This window comes from Lepidochelys olivacea, assembly GCF_965140295.1.
Source record: "Lepidochelys olivacea isolate rLepOli2 genome assembly, chromosome: 12".
Taxonomy (NCBI): Eukaryota; Metazoa; Chordata; order Testudines; family Cheloniidae; genus Lepidochelys; species Lepidochelys olivacea.
In genome coordinates, this window is record NC_140422.1 from 23021505 (window position 1) to 23043192 (window position 21688).

At 42.8% G+C, this 21688-nt stretch overlaps 1 protein-coding gene across 3 annotated transcripts in view; it reads right to left on the reverse strand.

The window, feature by feature from the left end:
- The window catches only part of CEP89 (centrosomal protein 89), a 133326-nt gene that overhangs the window by 76803 nt on the left and 34835 nt on the right, over positions 1-21688 (reverse strand). For 2 of the 3 annotated variants that reach the window (XM_084645036.1, XM_084645034.1), the window contains 6 exons: positions 19355-19573; positions 17793-17935; positions 14559-14609; positions 12820-12903; positions 10716-10823; positions 5069-5180 (listed from right to left, as the gene is read on the reverse strand). In XM_084645036.1, coding sequence (XP_084501162.1) covers positions 5069-5180; positions 10716-10823; positions 12820-12903; positions 14559-14609; positions 17793-17935; positions 19355-19573 — 717 coding nt within the window. The remainder of the gene's footprint in view (positions 1-5068; positions 5181-10715; positions 10824-12819; positions 12904-14558; positions 14610-17792; positions 17936-19354; positions 19574-21688) is intronic. The other variant, XM_084645035.1, reaches the window with a different exon arrangement.

The window sequence follows — 21688 nt, forward strand, 5'->3', positions numbered from 1 at the left end:
CTAGGGCCTCAGTCTCCTCGTATATGGATGGGAGATCGCTTTCTGCCACCCTAGGGTTCTCCCTGCCGGCACCTGACGCGACGGTTGCCTCGTTGCCTCGGGGCTCACAGAGGCTTCAGATGGTACCAGGGCAGGAGGGGCTACCTCGGAGGGGAGGGACTCCCGCGGAGGGGAGATACTGCCTTCCAGTGCTGCCACGACTTCCCCAGCCGGCACCGGTGGATGGAATACACCCGTGGGCAAAGCGGAAGGCTTGGCATCAGTGCCCCCCTTCCTGGTCTTCCGGGGGGCCTCCGCATCAGATGGGAGGAGCGGAGCTCAAGCCTTCCACTTGCCCTGTACTAGGGCCCAGCCCTCCATGGTATCATCCAGGGGCTGGCTAGCAGGGATCATGTCAGGGGGTAGAGGCGATGGCTCAGGGACTCAGGGGGGGCGGGAGGGACCTTGCCATACATTTTGGAGGCCGCCACAATGGCCATGGGCCCCAACACCCTTGCCAATGCCCACATGTAGGTCTCCACATGGGGCAAGGCGGGCACCAGGAGGCAACCGACTTCCTGGTTATGGTGGGAAAGGGGGCCCGGCTGCTATAGATGGTAGCGGAGGAGGTGGGCGGGAGAGATAACATAGTGGCAGGCGGGGGGGCTGCCGCCACCTGGGCGTATGCCCTGGGGGCCGGGGGAGGGACACTCGCAGAGCTGGTGGAGGGAACAGCGGGGAGGGACGCCGTGGCCGGTGCTGGGGCCACGGCAGTGGGGGCAGCCCCTGCCATGGAGGGCCTGGTCTTTTTAGCGGGACCCTTCCCCTTCTTATTATCCTGGCCCTTTCCGCTAGCTGGGAGTGCTCCCCCAGAATCTGAGGGGTGAGGGTCGTGGCAGCAGCAGAGGTCACCCTGGTGCCCGCTGCTGCTGGCGCCCCAGGAGGGGTGGTGGCAGGTGGTTCAGAGGCGGCAGCGGAGGTAGAGGCTTGGGGAGGTGATGGAGGGGCAGGCGGGGGAGGGGCAGCTGGGGCTGCTGGAGGGGTCCCACCCGTCTCGTTCTCCGCCGTCATGAGTGGGGAGGGAAGGGGAGACACCAGAAGGAGGAGGAGAAAGGGGAAGCAGGTCGACCACTCCTCCCCGCTAGGCTGCAGGCAGGGGAGGAGGGCGCCAAAAGGGGTGGGCTGGATGGAGGGGACAAAGCAGGGGTTAGGGGGTCAGTCGCCAAGACGGGGTGGAATTCCGGCTCCTCTAGCTGCACTAGGGGTGGGGGGATACAACAACATTGGGGGTGCAGTGAAGAGGGTTTAAACTAAAATAGGGAGTGGCACAAGCGCATGGGAGGGGGCATGGGCACACTGAGCAAGGGGCTAAGCAGGCTGGAGTTAGGGGAGGGAAACCAAAGGGTTAGCTTCAGAGGCTGGAGCAGGGCAAACAAACAAAGGCTGCAGAGGGAAACAGGCGGGGCAGGCAAACAAACTGAAGCTAGTAGGGGGGCTGGAGCAAAAGGCTGCAAGTGGCAAATGGGGCAGGTAGCAAAGGGCAAAGCTGTGGGGTGGGCAGCCCCGGGGGGAGGAGGGCACGTGCACCCATGTGTGCTTGCACAAAGTCTGTTTAGGCTGGCTGCTGCTTCTGGCCCAAATGGTGGAATCAGGGCGTGGCAAGCCAAGCAATCAGCTCAATCCAGAGGCAGGAGCTGAGGCAGATGGTAAACAGCCAGTGGGGGTGCTGGAGGGGGTAGTGGTGGGGGTTGGGGGGGACACAGATGGATCGGGGGGCAGCTCCATGCCACACCCCCTGTGTCCCTACAAACACAGTCATGACCCCCACCCCAAGAGCACAGTTCAAAAGTTACTCAGTCTTAAGACCCCCTCCACAGTGGTCTGCAAAGTCTCTAGATGCTCCCCCACTAGTAGATGGTCCTCTTCTTCTCCTCCTTGGGGCTTCAGCAGCTCCAGGCAGTAAACTCTGCAGCAGCAGCTCCAAGAACTCTAGGTGGTGGTCCAGGCAGGCAGAAAGGACCCCTCTTAGGTGGTTTTGGTGTTCCACAGCAGCAACGACTGGGGCTGGGGTCCCTCACTCCCCACTTCTGGGGAGCAGGCCAACAGACCTCCCCCAGGGGCTGTAGTTGGAGCAGCAGCCGTGCCCGAGGGTGGGGGGTTCCAGCAGCTGGCCAGCAACCAGGTAGCAGAGAAGGAGGGGGTGGTGTATGGCCCAGCCAGGGGAGCAGCAACAGCGGCAGGGAGAGCCCAGGGCCTAGTAACAGCAGTACCAGCAGCAGCAGCCTTCTCCCTCCATGCCAGAGGGCTACAGGAGAGTGACAGAAGGCAGATATATTAGCTCCAGGTTAAGTAGGTCCCTTTTTTCTCGGTAAGGTAACAGGGAAGGTTTTTTTTTGTTTTTTTTGTTTTTTTGTTTTGTTTTTTTTTTAACAGGGAAGGTTCCAGAACAATCAGGAACTTTCTGGAAACAATTAAGGCAGATAGCTGTAGGTGTTCTAATCAGCCTATCAAGAAGCTGCTAGAATAAATTAAGACAGGCTAATCAGGGCACCTGAGTTTAAAAAGGCACTCACTTCAGTTTGTGGTGTGTGTGCGAGGAGCTGGGAGCAGAGGCACAAGAAGCTGAGAGTGAGAAGGCATACTACTGGAAGACTGAGAAGTACAAGTATTATCAGATATCAGGAGGAAGGTCCTGTGGTGAGAATAAAGAAGGTTTGGGAGGAGGCCATGGGGAAGTAGCCCAGGGAGTTGTAGTTGTCACGCAGTTGTTACAGGAGTCACTGTAGACAGCTGCAATCCACAGGGCCCTGGGCTGGAACCCGGAGTAGAGGTCAGGCCTGGATTCCCCCCATCCCCCCAATTCCCTATTTGATACCGGAGGAGTTGAACTGGACTGTGGGCTCTACCAGACAGGAAGGTCTCTGGCCTGTTCCCCGATCCACTAAGTGGATCAGCAGAGACTGCGGGGTTTGTTCTTCTTCTTTTCCCCATGCTGGCCAGTGATGAGGCTAACTGAGTGAACGGCAGATTTGAGCCATGAAAATGGCCAAACTGAGGGCTGCCGTGAACCTCTGAGGCAAGAAAATCCACCAATAAGCGCAGGACCCACCAAGGCAGAGAAGGAACTTTGTCACTATATAAAAAAAGTTGTTCATTGCTTGGATTTTTCTTGATGTATTTTGGCTCATCACAACCCCAGAACAGTTTGGCCTAGAAACTTCAAATTAGTTTGAATCTGTTGGTCTTGGTGAGGACTGGTGCCTTTTTTAGTAGCTTTGAGTTACGGAATGAATGGTTGTGTTTTTTTTTTTAATTTAAAACACTTGCCATGACTATTAGTAGCCCTGTGGAGTTCCTGATGCAGACTTCATTAAGTTTCATATGCCAGGTGCAGATTTTATAGAGTTTGTACTGCAGCCCATGAGTTAAGACCTCTTCAATGGTCCCAGTTCACACAGAAACTTCCCAAGACTGTGGATTTCCGAAAGCCAATTCAACTAAAGCACAGAAGCCAAGGGACTTGAGGATTTTACTTCTCTCATAGACTTCTCTGAGAAGTCAAGGGAGGAACACCTACATGTCCTCTAACTTCAGTAATGTATACCCTACAATGTAAGAGATAGGTGTGGCTTAAAATGTACATAGTCAAAAACGAATATCCTTTAATATCCTCTGGTCATCTGTGTTCACCTACAAGATTTCTTCCTAGGTTCAAAGAATCTCAGTGACACATCCAAGGTATGTGGTGTTATACATGGCAAATAGCTACTATACTAGGATACTTGTCACATTTTTGCAATCATACCTTCAAAAGAAAATGTAGGATTTGTGGGACACAGTTAAGATTTTTCAGGGTACATTAAACTGAATTTCCATACTTTCAAAATTATTTTACTTAGAAGTGTGGCTTTCTATATTTGGGTTTTAAACTACAACATATATTAAGGTGGTTTTTTTCCCTTTAGTTCCTGTTAAAAGTTTCTAAATGTTCATAGGATTTTGCTGGTATAATAACACAGCACAAGTGGCAGAATGATTCTTTATCTAGAATCTTTCCCCCCACACTTTGTTTTCTTCCTTGTATGTAATTAATGTTCTGAAATCAACCACCAATTAAGGAGTACAAATCTGAATTAAACTGTGTACATTGTGGGCTTGATTCCTCACTGTAAAAGATGTCTTTTGTCATGAAATTTTAAGCAAGGTAGGTTATAAAAATTAGTAGCATGAATATTATTTTTGAGATAATTAACTATTGTATGAACATTACCTACAAAACAGAAAATAAAATCACACTGACTTCAAATGATTTATCTTATACAATATTTAAGTAAGATCATACGGTTTAACGTATTTAATACTACATAAAGCTAAAAGCATTCTAAAATTACTAACAAAACATACTTTGGAGGTTTAACATTATTTTACACTTCTGGTCGCTATTTCCAGTAGAGAAAGTGACTTCTGATTGACAGGTTTTGGTTCAAGATGATATGTATTACACAATGTCTGCAAGGGAAATAACTTTGATATTGATTGTAACTATATTATTTTGACTTAACGGTGCTTTTAGGCATGTATTAAAATAATGCTGCAGTACTATCTCTGCTACAATCCAAATAACCCACTCACACCCCATTCATGGCCTCACAAAGTTGCAAGACCTCCTCATTAACCTTCTTCCAGTGCTGGCCAAGACAGCCATCCATTACCCCAGAATGAGGAAGCTGGACAGGGGCGTGTTCTGCAACTATGGAGTCTATTTCCATTCCCTTGTCCACTCACACCTCCAGGAAGAGTTCCTCTGGGCAGTGTTTACTGACTCCCTAGATGCCTTTGAGGACCAGTGGGCACTGTCCGGGGTTCTCTGCTTGGTATCCTCCTCTGGATCCCCGATTCTTTACCTCAGATCTCCTCCTACTCCTGTTGATTCATTTGCTGTCTTCGGTATTCAACTGATGCCTGAGTCCAGTGGTTCTTGCTCATTTAATTGAGGGGGAGGGCCTTTAGTTTTGGGAAGGCCTATGCTGGCCCATCCCCAGTAATTCAAATTGTACAGTCCAAGTAAGTAGCAATTGAAGTATCTTACCTTCCTGAAGATGTTGGTTGTAACTTTCCTTTGCTTTAGCCTGCTGAATTTCAAGTTGCTCCATCAACACTCCATTTTCTTCCAAGACCAGCTTTGCCTGAGTTTGCAGCTGCTGCCTGTGATGATGATTGATTTAGAAGTAATGTACCACTCAAGCATTAGTAAGTTAAATAATTAAAAGAAGACACAGAAATGAACCTTGCATTAATTTTAGACTGGTATTTGCATCCTTCTGTTCAAAAAGCTTACTGAAGATAATGAGCGAATCCAGATTACTTTAAGGTTATTAGAGTGCAATTATTACATTACAATGTCATTTTCATATGAAAATACCTCCTTAAAAGTAGGTTTTACTTTCTAGAATGTTGAAAACAAAGTATGAATGAAGTCGGAAAATGCAATGACAATGCAGAAAAAAAGAGTGAATGTGACAGATACGGCAATTTCCTGAATATCCCTGAAAGACCTTAATGAATTAAATTTAAGTATCTTTGGGGTCCATTATATTAAATGGGTAGTTTATGTATTATTACAGGCTGGGATTGTATGTAGCCTCTCAAAGGAGATGTGATAAATATGTGACCTGGGGGCTCAGAGGACTATATTGAACAATGTGCCAGACAAGAATGGACTCTTGGAAGAAAACACAGTAACTGGTTTTCCTGGGGAATATCTAGGGGGAGGTGAAAGCAAATTCCCCACCCTCACCACAGTTATGCAGAGACCCAGTCTTTTGAAACTATGCCTCTGAGGACTGAGCCATTGTCTGCTGTTCACCTATTACATGAGGCCATGATCAAAGGCCCAAGCTGTATAAAGGAAAGACTGACCTATTCATGATTGTTCTTGTTCTGAATCTGAAACAGTTATGAACTTGTAACCACAGGAAAACCCAGCTATGGGTTTTGAAGGACTGACATCTACCAGAGCCTGAGGTTGGAGTTGGTGTGACTTCTGGTAAGCTTTTCAGCATGCATGTGAGTTCTTTTATTGTTTTAATGTTTTCTCAGTAATGCTTTCACCTTAAAAATAAATGTTTAGAGAGAACTATGTGGGAGCTTGTTGGTTGCCCTTGAGGGACCACAGAGTGGGTATAAAGGTGCAGTTGCCCTGATCTGTGATAATGTATATTTGAATTAAAGCCAGATGGCTCTCATTTGTGCCAGATGCATGAAGGAGGGGATAGCCAAATGCTTAATACTGGATCACATAAAATATTTCTTAGGACTTGCTAAGTCATCAGTTCATGGCTTATAGATCTAGAAATAGTTGCCAGTGCTAGTCATATAAATGCTGTTTATGGGACTCTGAAAAGAAAGCCTTTTAATCTTAGCTACCTCTAGCATACAACTGACCCTTTGCTCTATACTAGGCTTTAATGTAGCCTTCTAGAAAGCAAATAGAGTCTTTTTGCTGTTAGGAAAAGTCTAAGGAACTATTTATGTTCTGACATGATAGCTGGAAAAGTAGAGAAGTATTGTCCAGGATGCAAGCAGAGATATAAGAAATGTGGACACTTTGAAGACAAATGAGATGCAGTTCATTTGTTTGTGATCACCTGATATATCATACAAAGCCTCGGTTACAGCAACCACCAAATCAATTAGCTAGACTTTACCCAGTCATAAGATAGAGGGCTAATGGTTATCAATATTAACAAAAGTTTATAGATGTGACCAAAACAAGAAAAAAGTGGCCTTATCCTATATAGCGTGTTGCAGTGTGCACAGCTTGATAATACTGTCTGTTACCATACATGAGTGGAGAGTGCAAAATGACTATGAGTACGCAGCAGCACAGGCTGTAGAAGGCCATGCAGGACCTGGGTATGACCTCGAGCAGCTAGACAGTGCTGCTGCAGCTTCAATCCTATTGGTGTTTTGAGACAGATAGATAAATCAAAGCTAGGTCGGATATGTCTACACACTTGGCAATCACACTTCTGATTGCAGTGTAGATATATTCTGTACTCTCATAATTGTCTAACTAGATCATGTAAATGTAGTGTGAGCGTTCATAAATTTAATTGCAACATGTTTGGATCAGGTTGCTTGTGGATGCCCCAAACGCATCCTGGTGGCCACTAGTCATTTGACCTTAAAATATGAAGCTGAGGTTTGACCACATAAGAATGCACCAATGATCATAGTTGTCCTGAAGATTCCTACAGTTCTGGCTGGCAAATTGGACCGATGGTGACCAACACCAAAATTATTCTAAATCTGGTGGGGAAATCTAGATAATAAAAATTGCCTCCCTCTCCCCAATATTTTGCTACTAATATGAAGGTGGGATTAAGTTGCTAGCAGTTTTTTCCAAAGACTTCTGAAATTTGGGGAAGGGATCATAAGCAGCCACCCCCTGAGATTTCTGAAGTCCCTACTAATGGGCTAGTGCCCCCCACCTGTGAACTAAGCTCTGCCGTTCATCTCAGGCCACCAGAAGAGTTCTTCTGTGGTAAAAACACTCCAACAATTAATTATTAGCATTAAGAAAACTTGATATAATGTATTAAATTAGACTTAAGTCTATGTCTGTCTCCCTTTAGAGAGAATTACCAGACTAGTAGGGTAAGTTGAATTCAGAGAGCTGCTAACAGAAAAAAAAATTACCAGGTAAGAAATTTCTCATTTTGTTGCACAGTTTCTTTCCTCATCCATTACTAAAGGGAAGTAGTAAGCAAGAAATCCTAGAAGCAGGGAGAGAAAGAATAAGCAGAGTTTAATTTATAGTAGAATGACAGGCAGGAATGGAATTCTCTCCACCCCATATAAAGGAAGAACTTCATAAACTAAGGAGTAATGTGGGAACCAACCCAGTAGTACCTTCCTACAAATGGATGAATCTGCAAAGGAATGGAAACTTACTTCGCAAAGTTTTTCAGATGTGGCTCATACATTATCCATCAGTGCTTCTAGGGACTGCTGTGAATAGTTTCCCAGATACCTAGAATGCCAACTGGTGCAAGATTTTCACATCTTGTCTGCAGCAACTTTGAGACTTAAGGCCTTGGCATTTTGGATAAAATGAGATGAACAGGGTACAGTTGGCATATGTACTCCAATTTACAGTTCTAGGAATGCCCATTTTATGCCACAACCTTCCAAGAGTTACAACAAAATGATGGCATTCCAAGAATAGTAGAAAGAGAGAACTTACTTTAAACAGAGGTTTCTAGAGCTATAAGAATATCCTTTTCCTCATAATAAAAGCAGTATGGTTCTTGTATAGATCATCTCCTTTCTCCCAACACCAAGGTTCAGTAGGGCTGATGAGTAGATCCCATCCATATCTGCTTTGAGCCACCATTTGGGCTTGTTGGGGTGTTGCCTGGATGGTTTTATACACCATGTTATACCACTGTCTCCTTGGATGTCCACTGCTTCTCTCTCCTTGCACTATTCCACAGAAAACAATTTTAGGCAGTTGGGAGGGGGTTATTTGAGCAACATGGCCAAACCATTGCGGTTGTTGCCTTGTAATGACTGTAGTCACACACTGCACTTTCAGTCTTCTCTAGATGTCATAATTTCTTAGCCTGTCTAGCCTTTGTCAAACCTAGAATATGTTTGAAGCTTCTGCTCCAGGTGCATTGTCAGTACCCATGTTTCACACTCAAAGTAATGGGAGTACAATGAGAATTGAATATAATCTGTCTTTAGCGATTATACTGATTTAAGGTTACAAACATTTTTATTCAGGCTGCAAACATTCTGCTGGAAGTAGCTACCCGCTTGTTGATATCATTCATCTTCATAGCAGTTGTCATAGGTTATGATGGAACCCAAGCAGCAGAAACGGTCTACTTGTTTGTCTACACCATAATGTCTAGTTTAACGTGTTCTTTACGATTAGTTTGATGTTTTGTTCATTCATATTTAATCCCCATTCTCTGGCTGTTATATACAGGTTAGTTGCTGCTTCTTGGTTGTATTCCTCCATAGACATTATCAATACATTGTCTGCAAAGTCAAGGTGATTGATAATTTGCCCCCAACATTTTGCGGCCTCCACCAATGTTACTAAAGGAGTTGAACAAGATGTTTTTCTAAATATAGAGCAAAAAGTACTGGACTGAGTACATTTCCCTACTTGACTCCAGTTTTCACTGCAAATCAGACACTAACACATACTGCGTGCCAAGCTATGCCATAGAGACTCTACAGTATTTGAATCAACTTGCTGCTAAAAACATACCACTTGAGTGCCTTCTACAGAGTCTCTCTGTTAATGGAGTCAAAAGCCCCAGCAAGTACTCCATGAGGGAGAGAAGGGAATGGAAAAGACATTTAACCCCTAATTTCCGCCCCACTTATTCATTAACCATATTAATTGCTGCCTTGAAAAGGACACATTTGTTTTTTCCTTTTGGGGACTCAGACTCTCTGGGATTTGCAAGACTTCCCCTTGAGTATCCTGAGAATCCCCCAATTTCCAGTGCAAAGAAGAGGAGCTGTGGAGGAGTCCTGCTTCTTTCCCTAGGGAGCAGAGGACCCACTTTGGTTTCTGGAGGAGGGGACAGGAGGAAGACTCTGGATCCTTTCCAGAATTCCCCTCCCCTTCCATTCCAGACCTGTTGTGAGACTTATCCCTGAGTTGGCCAGATAACTTCTTCCTCATCCTTAGACTCTTTTACCAAAAGCTCAGAAGCTCCTGAACAGGCTTGCTTGTACTGGAGTCCCAGTTCCTTGGGGCAGTGGGGGACTGACATACCAGTCTGACTCTGAGCACCATAACCTGGCAATGTGCAATATGAGGGTCAGCTAGCTGGGTACAGGCAGGGCACAACTGATCCTCTGTAGAGCCTGTAAAAGCTGCCTCACACAGGGAACACCACCTTGGATTTAAGCCAGGTGTTTGCAGGACAGTTCTGACATACATGCCTGAGTGGGAGGAGAGGAGTCCAGCAAATAGGTGCTGAAGTAGCAGATCCAAGTTGCTATTTACCTAATCTTGGGGGAGGGAGAAATATAAATTGTAACTAAATGAAAACCAAATAAAAGGTTTTAAAACAAAATGTTTGGAAGAAACTGAATCGCAAATTTGTTCTACCACCAAAGGCAGAAAATCTGAGTGGCCAGAGTTGAAGGGCAGAGCTTAGTCCTGGAACGTCCAGAAACAGCACTGTATGGCCTCCAAATTCCACAGGTGGGGAGCATTTGTAATGAATGAGGAGAGAAGCAGTGCAACAGAAATAGTCAACTCCGGTAAAGTTGAATAATTTCTGAATAAACTTAAAATCAAGTAAGATTAGTTAATTAATTCATTAAAACATTTGAGAGAGAGTTTTACAGAGAAATGGTTAGTGTACAGTGTACATGGACTCTTTTTCGGGATCTGAAGGTCACTTCAAATTAGATCAAAGACTGAAAATCATTCTGATCTATTGTCCTAGAAAGATCAGATACCATGAAGATTTGTACATTGGACAGATCTTAACTCAAGTGTATCAAATGTACAAAATCTTTCCTACTGGTATTGTGTATTTGACATTAGGGACTAAGTTTCAAAATCATACTCCCATCTACTTACATGGAGCCAGGATTTCACCCATCCTGTTCATATGCTCTTAAAAGTCTGTTTGTATGAGAGTAGCATAATAAAAGTACTTTTTCACTAATTTATAATAAATACAAACAAAATCCACTTGCCATTCCTTCAGGGTAACAGAACTATTTTTATTTAATTGCTGGTGCAGTTGTTCATTCTCCTTCACCAGTTCTTCAACTTGTATCCTAAACTTCCTCATGTCCTCCTGGAATACAAATGAATTCACATAAAAATCTCAAAATGTACATATTTTGCTTCAGCCCCATGCTATCAGAAAATTTTTTATTCACTTTTATCTGAGTGCATTTATATCATGCATGTAAGAACAACAGATTGGTTTACTTGACTGCCCATCTTTAACTCAGCTTGTTAGTGTGAGTGCTGCTGAAGGAAGCATATCCATACCTAAATTGAAAATTGCTTAACTGATTTAAATATAATTTAGTAAAAAATATATGCCTTTTCTGTTAAAAAAAAAAAAAAAAAAAAAGTTTTGGCTTCATGTCCTAGGAAACAACAAAGTTACAACCTCCTGAATAATGGAGGTTTATTGGAGTTACCAGATGATGCTATTAATTTTCAGTATACTTGATTATGAAAATATATTATGGTGAACATACAAGAACAGAGCCCTAGGTGTCTTCTGTTCTTCTTCCTCACAAGGATGAAGTTGGTAAGCAGAATATTGAAAGATACAAGACTTTTGCTCTGAGGCTGAAATTTATTTCCTTGCAGTTGGCCCAAAATACCTTGTTGTAGGGAATAATGAACACAGCAGATGCATGGGAAAGCTTTGCAACTTGTGTCCATTGCAGAGGGTTGGTTCTGTGCTCACTCTAAATTAACCAGTCATTGTTTTCAATAGATTCAGTGGCCAAGAATTCTCCCTGAGAGCAGGGTTGCCAACTTTCTGATTGCAGAAAACTGAACAACCTTGCCCTGCCCGCTTCCCCACCCTTTCTCCGAGGCCACATCCCTGCTCACTCCATCCCCCCTGCCTCCGTTGCTCACTCACTCATTTTCACTGGGTTGGGGTGCACGAGGAGGTGAGGGCTCCGGCTGGGTTTGGTGGTCTGGGGTGGGGCCGGAGATGAGGGGTTTGGGGTGCAGGCTCCGGGCTGGGCTGAAGGGTTCAGAGTGTGGGAGGCGACACCAGGCTGGGGTAGGGAATTGGGGTGTGGGAGGGGGTACAGGCTCTGGACTGGGAGAGCAGTCTCCTGTGTGGGACCAGAAATGAGGGGTTCAGGATGCGGGAGGGGGCTCTGAGCTGGGGCTGAAGGGTTCAGAGTATGGGAGCGGACTCAGGGCTAGGGTGTGGGTGCAGGGAGGGAGTTTGGGTGCGGGAGAGGGCTCAGGGCTGGAGGCTCGGGGCAGGGGGTTGGGATGCAGGAGTGGGTGTTCGGGGTGTCGGCTCTGGGAGGTGCTTACCTCGGTCGGCTCCCAGAAGCACGGCATGTCCCTCAGCCCTTAGGCGCAGGGGTGGCCAGCGTTCTCTGCGCACTGCCCCTATCCGCAGGCACCGCCCCCGCAGCTCCCATTGGCTGCTGTTCCCAGCCACTGAGAACTGTGGAGCCATCGCTCAGGGCAGCATCTGCTCTGCAGGCAGGGGCAGCATGCAGAGCCCCACTGGCCACCCTTGCACCTAGGAGCTGGAGGGACATGCCAACCACTTCCAGAAGCCACGCGGAGCCGGCTGTTGCAGCCAACTAGACTTTTAACGGCCGACAGGAGCCACGAGGCTCCTTTTTTGACCTGGCATTCTGGTTGAAAACCAGACGCATGGCAACCCTACCAGAGAGGGTGGAAGAAGGCAGTGATCACTATTAAAACCTCTGGCTTGAATAGCAGAGGCTGCAATGTAACCTTACAGTCTTCCCTATTGGTTGCCAACGGTGAATTCTTTCCTTCCCAAACTGCAACTGAGACCTCTGCACAAAGTCTATTTACTCTGGTTTTCACCGAGAGGACAATTCTTCTACATCTCAGTGCTCTACCAGCTCACAGAAACAAAATAGAGAAAGCTGGCAGAAAAAAAATGATTGCATAATGTGTATGCAAGCCAAAAATCAGAGCAAAGTTCGTTCTAATTTTAGGCCTCCAACAGCTTTGACAAGATCCCTTTAAAGATTTCAACAGTTTGTGATGTGTTCCTATTTTTTTCCACTTTACTGTTAATTTTTTTTAATTATTTGCCAACTTGCCTCATGTGCAAGATTTAAATCTTCCTTTTCTCGCATTCTGTCTTCATATGCCAGTAGGAGAGGTGACAAATATTTCATATCCAGCTGAAGGAAAAGACCCAATGTATTTTAATCCACGGAAATATATTTGAAAACATATTATAAATCTTTTAGGTTCCTTTTTAGTTCCATATTTAACTTTAATGTAGTCAGATTCAAGCCAGAGTTTAAGTAAAATGAATGACTATGCTGAAAATGTAGAACTCCGCATAATACAGAGGCCAATAGATTGTATAAAAATTGATGAAAAGATTAATTTTTATAAGCAGAAAATTAAGGCCTGATTTTACATGATGTTATGTGCTCTCAACTCCCATTAAGTTCATCTACAGGTGATTTCAATGGGAGTTCAAGGGACCCACCAGCTCATAGAATTCCTTATGATGAGAAATATAAAAGACACTGTACATTGATTCACAAAACTCAGAACACCATTAACTTCAACTTAGTACCTCCCAGGAGATGGCTCAGCACTGCAGGTTCAGTCTGTGTGTTAAATTCTGGCTCTAGTAGGCATTTGCAAGCAGGAAAAGCCACAGCTGAGAGAGAACTGCTCAACTGGTGAACCTGAACCAGTCCTGGCTAGCTAAAAAACAACAGACCTCACACTCCAAGTCCTCCATGGTTCTGATTGTGAAGGGGTGTGGTCCATTTTAGCATACACCCACTGAGTGAACCCCAATGCACTCACCTTGCTTGAATTACTTGTGCTCTTGGTATGTGTACACTGTGTAGGCAGAGGTGCAGGGATTATGCAAGCATTCACAGGCCAACTGGAATGTCCACATTTTCCTTGGACGTTAAGCCAATTATTGGTAAAGTTTGATCCTGCTTAGTTTATGAGATCTGACAAAACCACACACCAAGGTGCTATGGCTACAAACTAAGAACATCTTTTTCACTACCCTGCCAAATTCTAAATTCAGGACTTAATTTTAAATACATGAACAGCGTCATTGACTTAAGCACCTTCATAAATGCATTCTGGTCCATACATCTAAGAAGATGGAGGAAGGACTTTTCCTGCATTTTTGATATTGTTTAGTGTCTGACTAAATATAGAAGGGGCGGGGAATCTTGAATTTAAGATTTGGCTAGAAAATTGAGACACTTGGTTTTAAATATTAGATAAATATGTATTTTATAAAATCTGTATAAGTATTTTGTTACTCTTTTAAGATTACCAACTTTTTAAATACTGTTTTTCATAAAAATTTGCAGTTCTTCTTTAGAGAGCATATACTTTCTGCAGTACCTGGATAAAATATGCCATTTGTCGTAATTTGAGCTGTGATTTTTTATAGCACTTGAATAATTTAAAAAATACAGTTAATCAACAGTTCCTGCAATTACATTATATATTGGAGAATATCAAACAATGGCAATTTTCTCCACTTCTCACTAATGTGTTTTTGAATGAAGGCCATAACTCACAATAACTTCAATAGCAGATGTACATGTTTACTTGAAGGGCTGAATTTTGCCATCTATCTTAAATCATAGTATAAACATTAATAAATGCCCATCTTCTCATAACTGCTAGCATGTAGTAGCTCAGCACAGTATCCAAACAATATTCTGTTGATTTAAATATTTCTGTTTCAAATTTATTCGGAAACTACACAAATTTTAGAAAAAGCTAAGATTAAATACAACAATTAACCAATATATAGTAAAGGTAAAAAAAAAGATTTACTTACCAGCCAGGGAGGTAGTGGCCCTTTCATTGGCAAACCTCCAATTTTTATATTCTAAAATAATTTTTAAAAATTGGAATTCAAATTAAACTGTTTCTGCTTTTTGATTCCTCAAGAATTGTCCATTCACAAACCATATGACTCATAGGAATCTTTATACTCAGACACATGTTTCTAAGTAGATAATATGTATAGTACTTAGATTCACCAAAACTGAGACTTTCTATTTTTTAATTGATATAACGTAAAGCATAATTTAATATAGGCTACTTTACTGGTAAATTCTCAAATTAATTTTTATAAATATCTGTATCAATCTGAGAATTTAAGATAAATCTGGAGAGTATAATCCTATAAAAGGAACTCTAAATAGAATGTAGGATTACTGGTAAATTTTGACAGGTTTCAGAGTAGCAGCCGTGCTAGTCTGTATTTGCAAAAAGAAAAGGCGTACTTGTGGCACCTCAGAGACTAACCAATTTATTTGAGCATAAGCTTTCGTGAGCTACAGCTCACTTCATCGGATGCATCTTATGCTCAAATAAATTGGTTAGTCTCTAAGATGCCACAAGTACTCCTTTTCTTTTTGGTAAATTTTGGTGTGAAAAGAAGGATTATTTGAACCATAACATAAATAGGTCATGGTGAGTAAACCATTCCTTCCATGAGTTTATCTTAATGAGAAAAGGATTTAAAAAATCTCTACTGAAGGCAAAGGGGTATATTTTCCACCAGAAGCACACGCATAGTTTCAATTAAGCATTAAATCAAGTTGCCATTTTGATGTATCTGAAATTTATACAGCCCCCATTATCATAGTAACTGAGCATCTCACAATCTTTAATGTATTTATCCTTACAAGGTAGGAGGTACATAAGGACATAGAACTGTAAGGTACCTCCTGGATCCTTGAGTCCAGTCTCCTGCTATTGCAGGCAACCCCGTTGTATCATCCCATTCAAAAACCTCTTCAGGCTGCATCCTGACAGTAATATTCTTCCCCTTTGACAGATGGGGAATTGAGGCACAGAGAAACTAGGTGACTTGCCTATGTTCAGAGAGGAAGTCTGTGGTGGAGCAGGGAAATGATCCCAGGCTTCCCGAGTCCCTGGCTAGTACTCTAACTGCTGAGAAGGATAAATGTGAAACTTCTCTTTGTTCAGTACCCCATGTTAGCACTTGGCTGGTGTGATTTACAAAAAATAGTTGTAATTTACTTATTATTTATAAGTCTTTCCATAGTGCTCAGCACCATATCAAAGGTTCTCAAAAGGCTTTATGATTTGACCTATTATCTAATTTAACCATGTCAATGTCTTTCACTTTTCTAAGTATCTAAACAATAAGTGGAATTAAAATGTTTGCCTGGTTATATTGTGTACTGCTTAAAGTGGTAATATATTATTGTATTTATAGACTTACAGAAAAACATTGTGAATCACGACAACTACCATCACAGCTAGTATTAGTTTTCATTCCTGTACTAGTCTCAGTATAGGCCACATGTTGAACCACCGTTTAAAAAAAATACACATTTTTCAGAAGCTTCATATTTAAAGCTTATGTTTCCACTTTCATCTATTCCTCCTTTCAAAAGCATTGAATTCAGACACAAATACCAAAAAACCTCTAAGGATTTTGCCACCAGCTATAAGTTATGCATCTTAAGATTTATTAAAACTTAAAAACATAGTGCATTCTAGTCATATCCTTAGCATGAACAATAAAAAACAAAAAAAAAAACCTTAGTTGAAAAATAGTAAGAAGGATGGAAGTATCTCTGGAGAGCTAAAATGTAGGATTTACTGTCAAGAAGAATTAGCAGGTAGCAAGGTTGTTCTGCTGCAAAATGGCCTTTACCTCTTCTGTAAACAGCTTAGTGAATAGATGTCTGAATCATAGTTCAATGAGTTTTGCAGCATTTGCAAAAGATGGATAGCTATGATTAGTTGATAAAGGAGAAGTAGCTGAACAAGAAATGCCACTAAGCATATAATTTACTGTTTCCTTAAATTAGGTATGTTGAACAGCAGAATAGCTAACAATGTCGAGTCGTTAAATTGGATAATATTTTTTTAAATGCCAAAAATACTTCTTGTATCAGCATTTACTTTGTAAATCAGGTTTATGCAACTACTCAGATCTTACATTCATTATATGTTTCAAAAGAAAGAATAGATAACATTTGACCTGGAATTTAGATGTGAATCTCTACTCATCCAATCCATCCTTTCTACAGGTGGTGCAATAAAGTGGGCAGGTGGTAGTGCCAAAGTAACATCTTACTTGCAGAGAGCTAGGTCTTAAGAGGGAGGAAGGGAGCAAAATCCTCCTAAGTCTCAGAGGCGATCTTGAGCTCTCTAATGCCTGAAGGTCTGGGAGGAGAAGGGAAGAGAGGCATAGTGTTTGGTTTGGTTTTATACTGTCTGTCTGGAGTTTACAAATTATTAAGATGGATGAAAGAAACAGTGTTTGAATTGAAGCCTAGAAATAAACTAGAAATAAAAGAAAAAACATGTTTTGCTTAGTCTTGGCTTCCTGTGAAATTTCTCTCCAGCTGCTCAGGCTCTGGCCTTGCCAAAAATTCAACAGATTTTTTTAAATCTGTTCTTCCTGCAGTAGGTAACTTGGTGACACTCATCATTACTAATTAAGTCCCCCCTATCCTGCAATCTGATCTGTGCAGGCAGATCCTTACACCTGTGCTGAGTCCAAATGAAGCCAGTAAAGCACTACACAAGGGGCTGCTGGCATGGATCTGATGGCAGTATTGGGGCCAAATGTCTGACGTCAATTGGTCTACTTATATGTTTAAGGAGTATTCACAAGGTTTTGTGGGATCAGGCTTTCAGTAACTGATTTATACACTTCCTACATTACAGATTGGAGATACTAAAAATAAAAATGCATTGTTCCCCTTTTTCCATGAATTGTACAATGTATTGGGGAAAGTAATCCCCGGTACCTAAGTGATGGCTGCATACTATACAGTTTCTGAAATGATACAACAAATGAAGTAGATATATAATACAGTATTTCTGATTACAGTAATGTCAGATAAATGTCCTATCGTCACATCATCTCTTATTTTTCTAGAAACAACTTAAAACATGAAATATACATTGATATATCAGCTAGCTGCCTAGATACTAAAGCAATCTATAGGCATGCAGATCTTTAAAATCTACCAAAACCCCCAAACATTTCTTTACAAGCACCAGTAACCAGGAATATTACCTCATCTTGGGACAACGGTCTGAATTTGGTTTGATAGCGACTCAATTCCACATTCAAACGATGGACAGTCATTTTCAAACCATCATTTTCATCTACTAGTTCCTGGGCTTGTCGTCTCAATGAAAGCAATTCTGCAACTTCCCCTACATTTAAAAAAAAAAAAAAAAAAAAGCAAATCACAACAGTCTGACAAACACATGACACCTGCACATTAACTTAGCTGTCAAAATTTCTTAATCAGGAATGGAGACATTACAGGATAAATAACTTCTATTGACACATTACTAAACCACACAAAAATTATTAAACTCTGAGTTAGAAAAAACAAACGGAAGATCCATTTCATGTGTTCTGTGGAGTAATAACTAGTTAGTTAAGGGTCACATAAAAACATTATAAATTAAGTTATTTAAACTGTTTGATATTAAAACTATTATATGTATGAATATTAAACTATTATTGCATGATAAATGTGTGTTTTGACTTCTGCATTCTATGTAAACATTTCCAAACAATATTTCTGTATCTTGTATGCTAAGATGACATGGATGTTGAACAAAAAAGATATACAGTGCCTGTTTCAAAAAATAGTGGAGGATGGCTTCATTAGTTTCAAGTAATGGAAGTGAATGCCTTCTCTTACCCAAAAGGAGACTTTATTTCAGTGGAGTCCTATGCTCCAAAAAGACTACAAAGAAAATGAAAACATGCTGTTTTTCTACTGATGGAGAACTTCTTTTGTACCACACACTGCAAAATCAGTATTAAAATGTCAATAGATTGTGTTTAAGAAACATGCAAAGCACTGCAGAAGAGTCGAATCTTGCTCCCATCCCACTAAATTGGAATTTTACTCCTGATTGCAATGAGAGTAAAATTGGGCCAAAGTGCTGAATAACCAATACCTGGACTGTCAAGGTGCTGATATGATTTATTTAATTTAAAGTTACAAGGGAGAGGGACTGCTAGTGGAACTAAATTGTAATAGACTTAATTTTACTTAGCAATATATTCTGTTGACCTTTTCCTTCAATGGCCCAAAGGCCTGCAAACAGATATAAAGCACTAATACAGCTTTCAATTATCGCAGATTCTCCTTTAGCTCAAGTAGTAGAGCTACCATATTGCTTTGGGATGCAAAGATTCTCAACTGTAATGAATTTCTCACACACTTAAAAACAAAAAAAAACCCCACCATTCAGTGGGGTAAAAAGGTGCAAGGGACTCAAAAAAGACTTTCTTAATGTCTTCTGATGCACTGCTAAGGGACTTCCAAGGTGCCACTCCAGCATTAAAGTTCTTGTGGGACTTTGAGACATCAAATTCACCTGCAGCTTTATTAGACTAATTATGACTAAGACTTATTTAGCACTCCATAAGCTATTTAAAGAACAGAGCTGATTATATTGTTACCCTTGGAGAATTTCTGTCTGGATATCTATTTAGATCACCCCCTTGTGGAGATTCAGTTACTAAGGGGATAGGTTTCAAGTGAGTTAGAAAATAAAGCAAGATATAGTTCTCCTTAAATAAAGAAAAGGTACTCTAAAGTTGTATCCTACCTTCCTTATGTGAACTCTCTACACCTTTTCTAAGTTTTTTATTTTCTTTTTCCAGTGTCTTAAGTTTTAACTGTAGTTCCTTTATTTGTTGTTTTAGTTCCTCAAGTTGTAGGGCTATAGTCTGATTTGCATTGATTAGACACCAATTTTCTTGTTTTAATTCTTGGAACTTCTCTTTAGGTGTATCCACCCGTCCTTGTCTTGCCCGAACAGATACATCTACAGATGACAGAGAAAACATGTTATAGAACACAGTATTCACATGGTATTCAGACTTTTCTACATTATTAGCTCCAAGACAGGGGAAAAGAATATCAATCTTTTCACAAATTACTAGCATTATATTACTGAAAAATAAGTATCTACAGATGGTAGAATAAGAGTACACGAATCCAGGTTAAATTATTTTAAGAAAAGGATCTGTAGGACACAAATCAAATCATCGCACTGATGGGCCTGTGGGACAAAGAAGAAGAAAAAACTATGGAGTGGGGAAGGGAGTTGCATAAAAGGACCATCACTTCTGCTCCAGTGCTTCCAGTTACCATTGACCCCACTGAAGATCTCCCTCCCACAGAGAGCAGCAAGAGTAGTACAAGGCTTCCCTTCCCTCCACCCCTTGCTGGGGTAAGCAGGCCAAACCTGCTGCACTCTTCTCCTCCTGCCACACACAGAGTCTTCTGTTGGGATGGTGTTGGAGGCTCTCTCCCCTGTCCCGGCAAACAGTTGGTCTTTGAGTTAACACATTCTTGGAAAGCATGAGGTCGTTCACACCTTGCAGAGCTACATTTTCAGGCTTTCTGCATAATCAGGCAGACATCACTGCATGAGTTATACTTTGATCATGTTTTCAAACTTTTCTTTGTATCCATGTGAGTTAGAAAACTTGCTTTTTTTAAAATGAAAGTTGAGATTCTATCCTCATCAATGGACTCTAGGAGTTGGAGCCCTAGCTATAAGAGGCTGTGGCCTATAGTGCCTATGCCTGAATCCAGCTCTGCTTAGGCCAATTGTAGAAGGGGGCTGCAGGAGTATATATCCACTCCAAGAGCTGCTTGGGAAACCTGGAGTTAGTTATACTTATCTATATCTGTTTAGATAACAGATAGCTATAATATAGTGGTCTCCAAACTTTTTATCTCAAGATCACTTTTAGAATATAAATGCAATCCAGGAGCTACCCCACTCGCTCTCCCCCACCTTCACTCACTTTCATCAGGCTGGGGCAGAGGTTTGGGAGGGGGTGCGGGCTCTAGGCTGGGATCGAGGGGTTCAGAGTGTGGGAGAAGGCTCCAGGCTAAGCCTGGGGAAGAGGGTTGGGGTGTGGGGGGGGGGGTTAGGGGGGCAAGCTCTGGGAGGGAGTTTAGGTGCAGGAAGGGGCCTCAGGCTGAGGCAGAGTGTTGGGGTGCAGGAGGGGGTATGGGGTGCTGGCTCTGGGAGGCAGTTTGGGTGCACAAGGATGCTCCAGGCTGGAGCACAGTGTTGGGGTGCAGGAGGAGGTACATGGTGCTGGCTCTGGGAAGGGGTCAGGGCTGGGGTACAGGAGGGGGTTCAGGGTGCAGGAGGGAGTATGGGGTGCTAGCTCCAGGAGGAGGCTCAGGGCTGGGGGTTGGGGTGCAGACTCCCGCCACGTGGCACTTACCTCGAGCAGCTCCTAGTCGGCAGTGCAATGGGGCTAAGGCAGGCTCCCTGCCTGCCCCAGCCCCACACCACTCTCGGAAGCAGGCAATGTGCTCCTGCGGCCCGGGGGGGGGAGCACGTGGCTCCGCGCGCTGCCCCTCTCTACAGGCACCACCCCCACAGCTCCCATTGGCTACAGTTCCCAGTTCCTGGCCAATGGGAGCTGTAGGGGGTGGTGCTTGCAGGCAGGAGCATCGCGCAGAGACCCCTGCTCCTCCCACCCCCCCAAGGGTCACAGGGGTGTGCTGGCCACTTCTGGAAGTGGCGTGGGGCCGGGGCAGGCAGGGAGCCTGCCTTAGCAGCAGCCCCACTGCGCCGCCGGACTTTAAGTGCCCGGAGGTTGCCGTCAATTGTGAGAGTCTCCAGGATCAACCAGTCGATCGCGATCTATGGTTGGGTGACCACTGTTGTAATAAAACACAAGAGGCTTGTTTATACTACAGCCAGTTTATCTGGTATTGGGCGTGTTGGGAGTTGTTAACCTTCTCATATGGCATATGCAAGTGTGAGGGCATAGAAGCTTTTTATATAGGAAAAACCTTTCAAAGGAAACAAAAGAAAAAATAATAAATTTGAACATGTGTAAATATACCATAGACATTATACACCTCCTTAGGAGATCCAGGGAGCTGTGCCTGGAATTGCTGGTTAGAT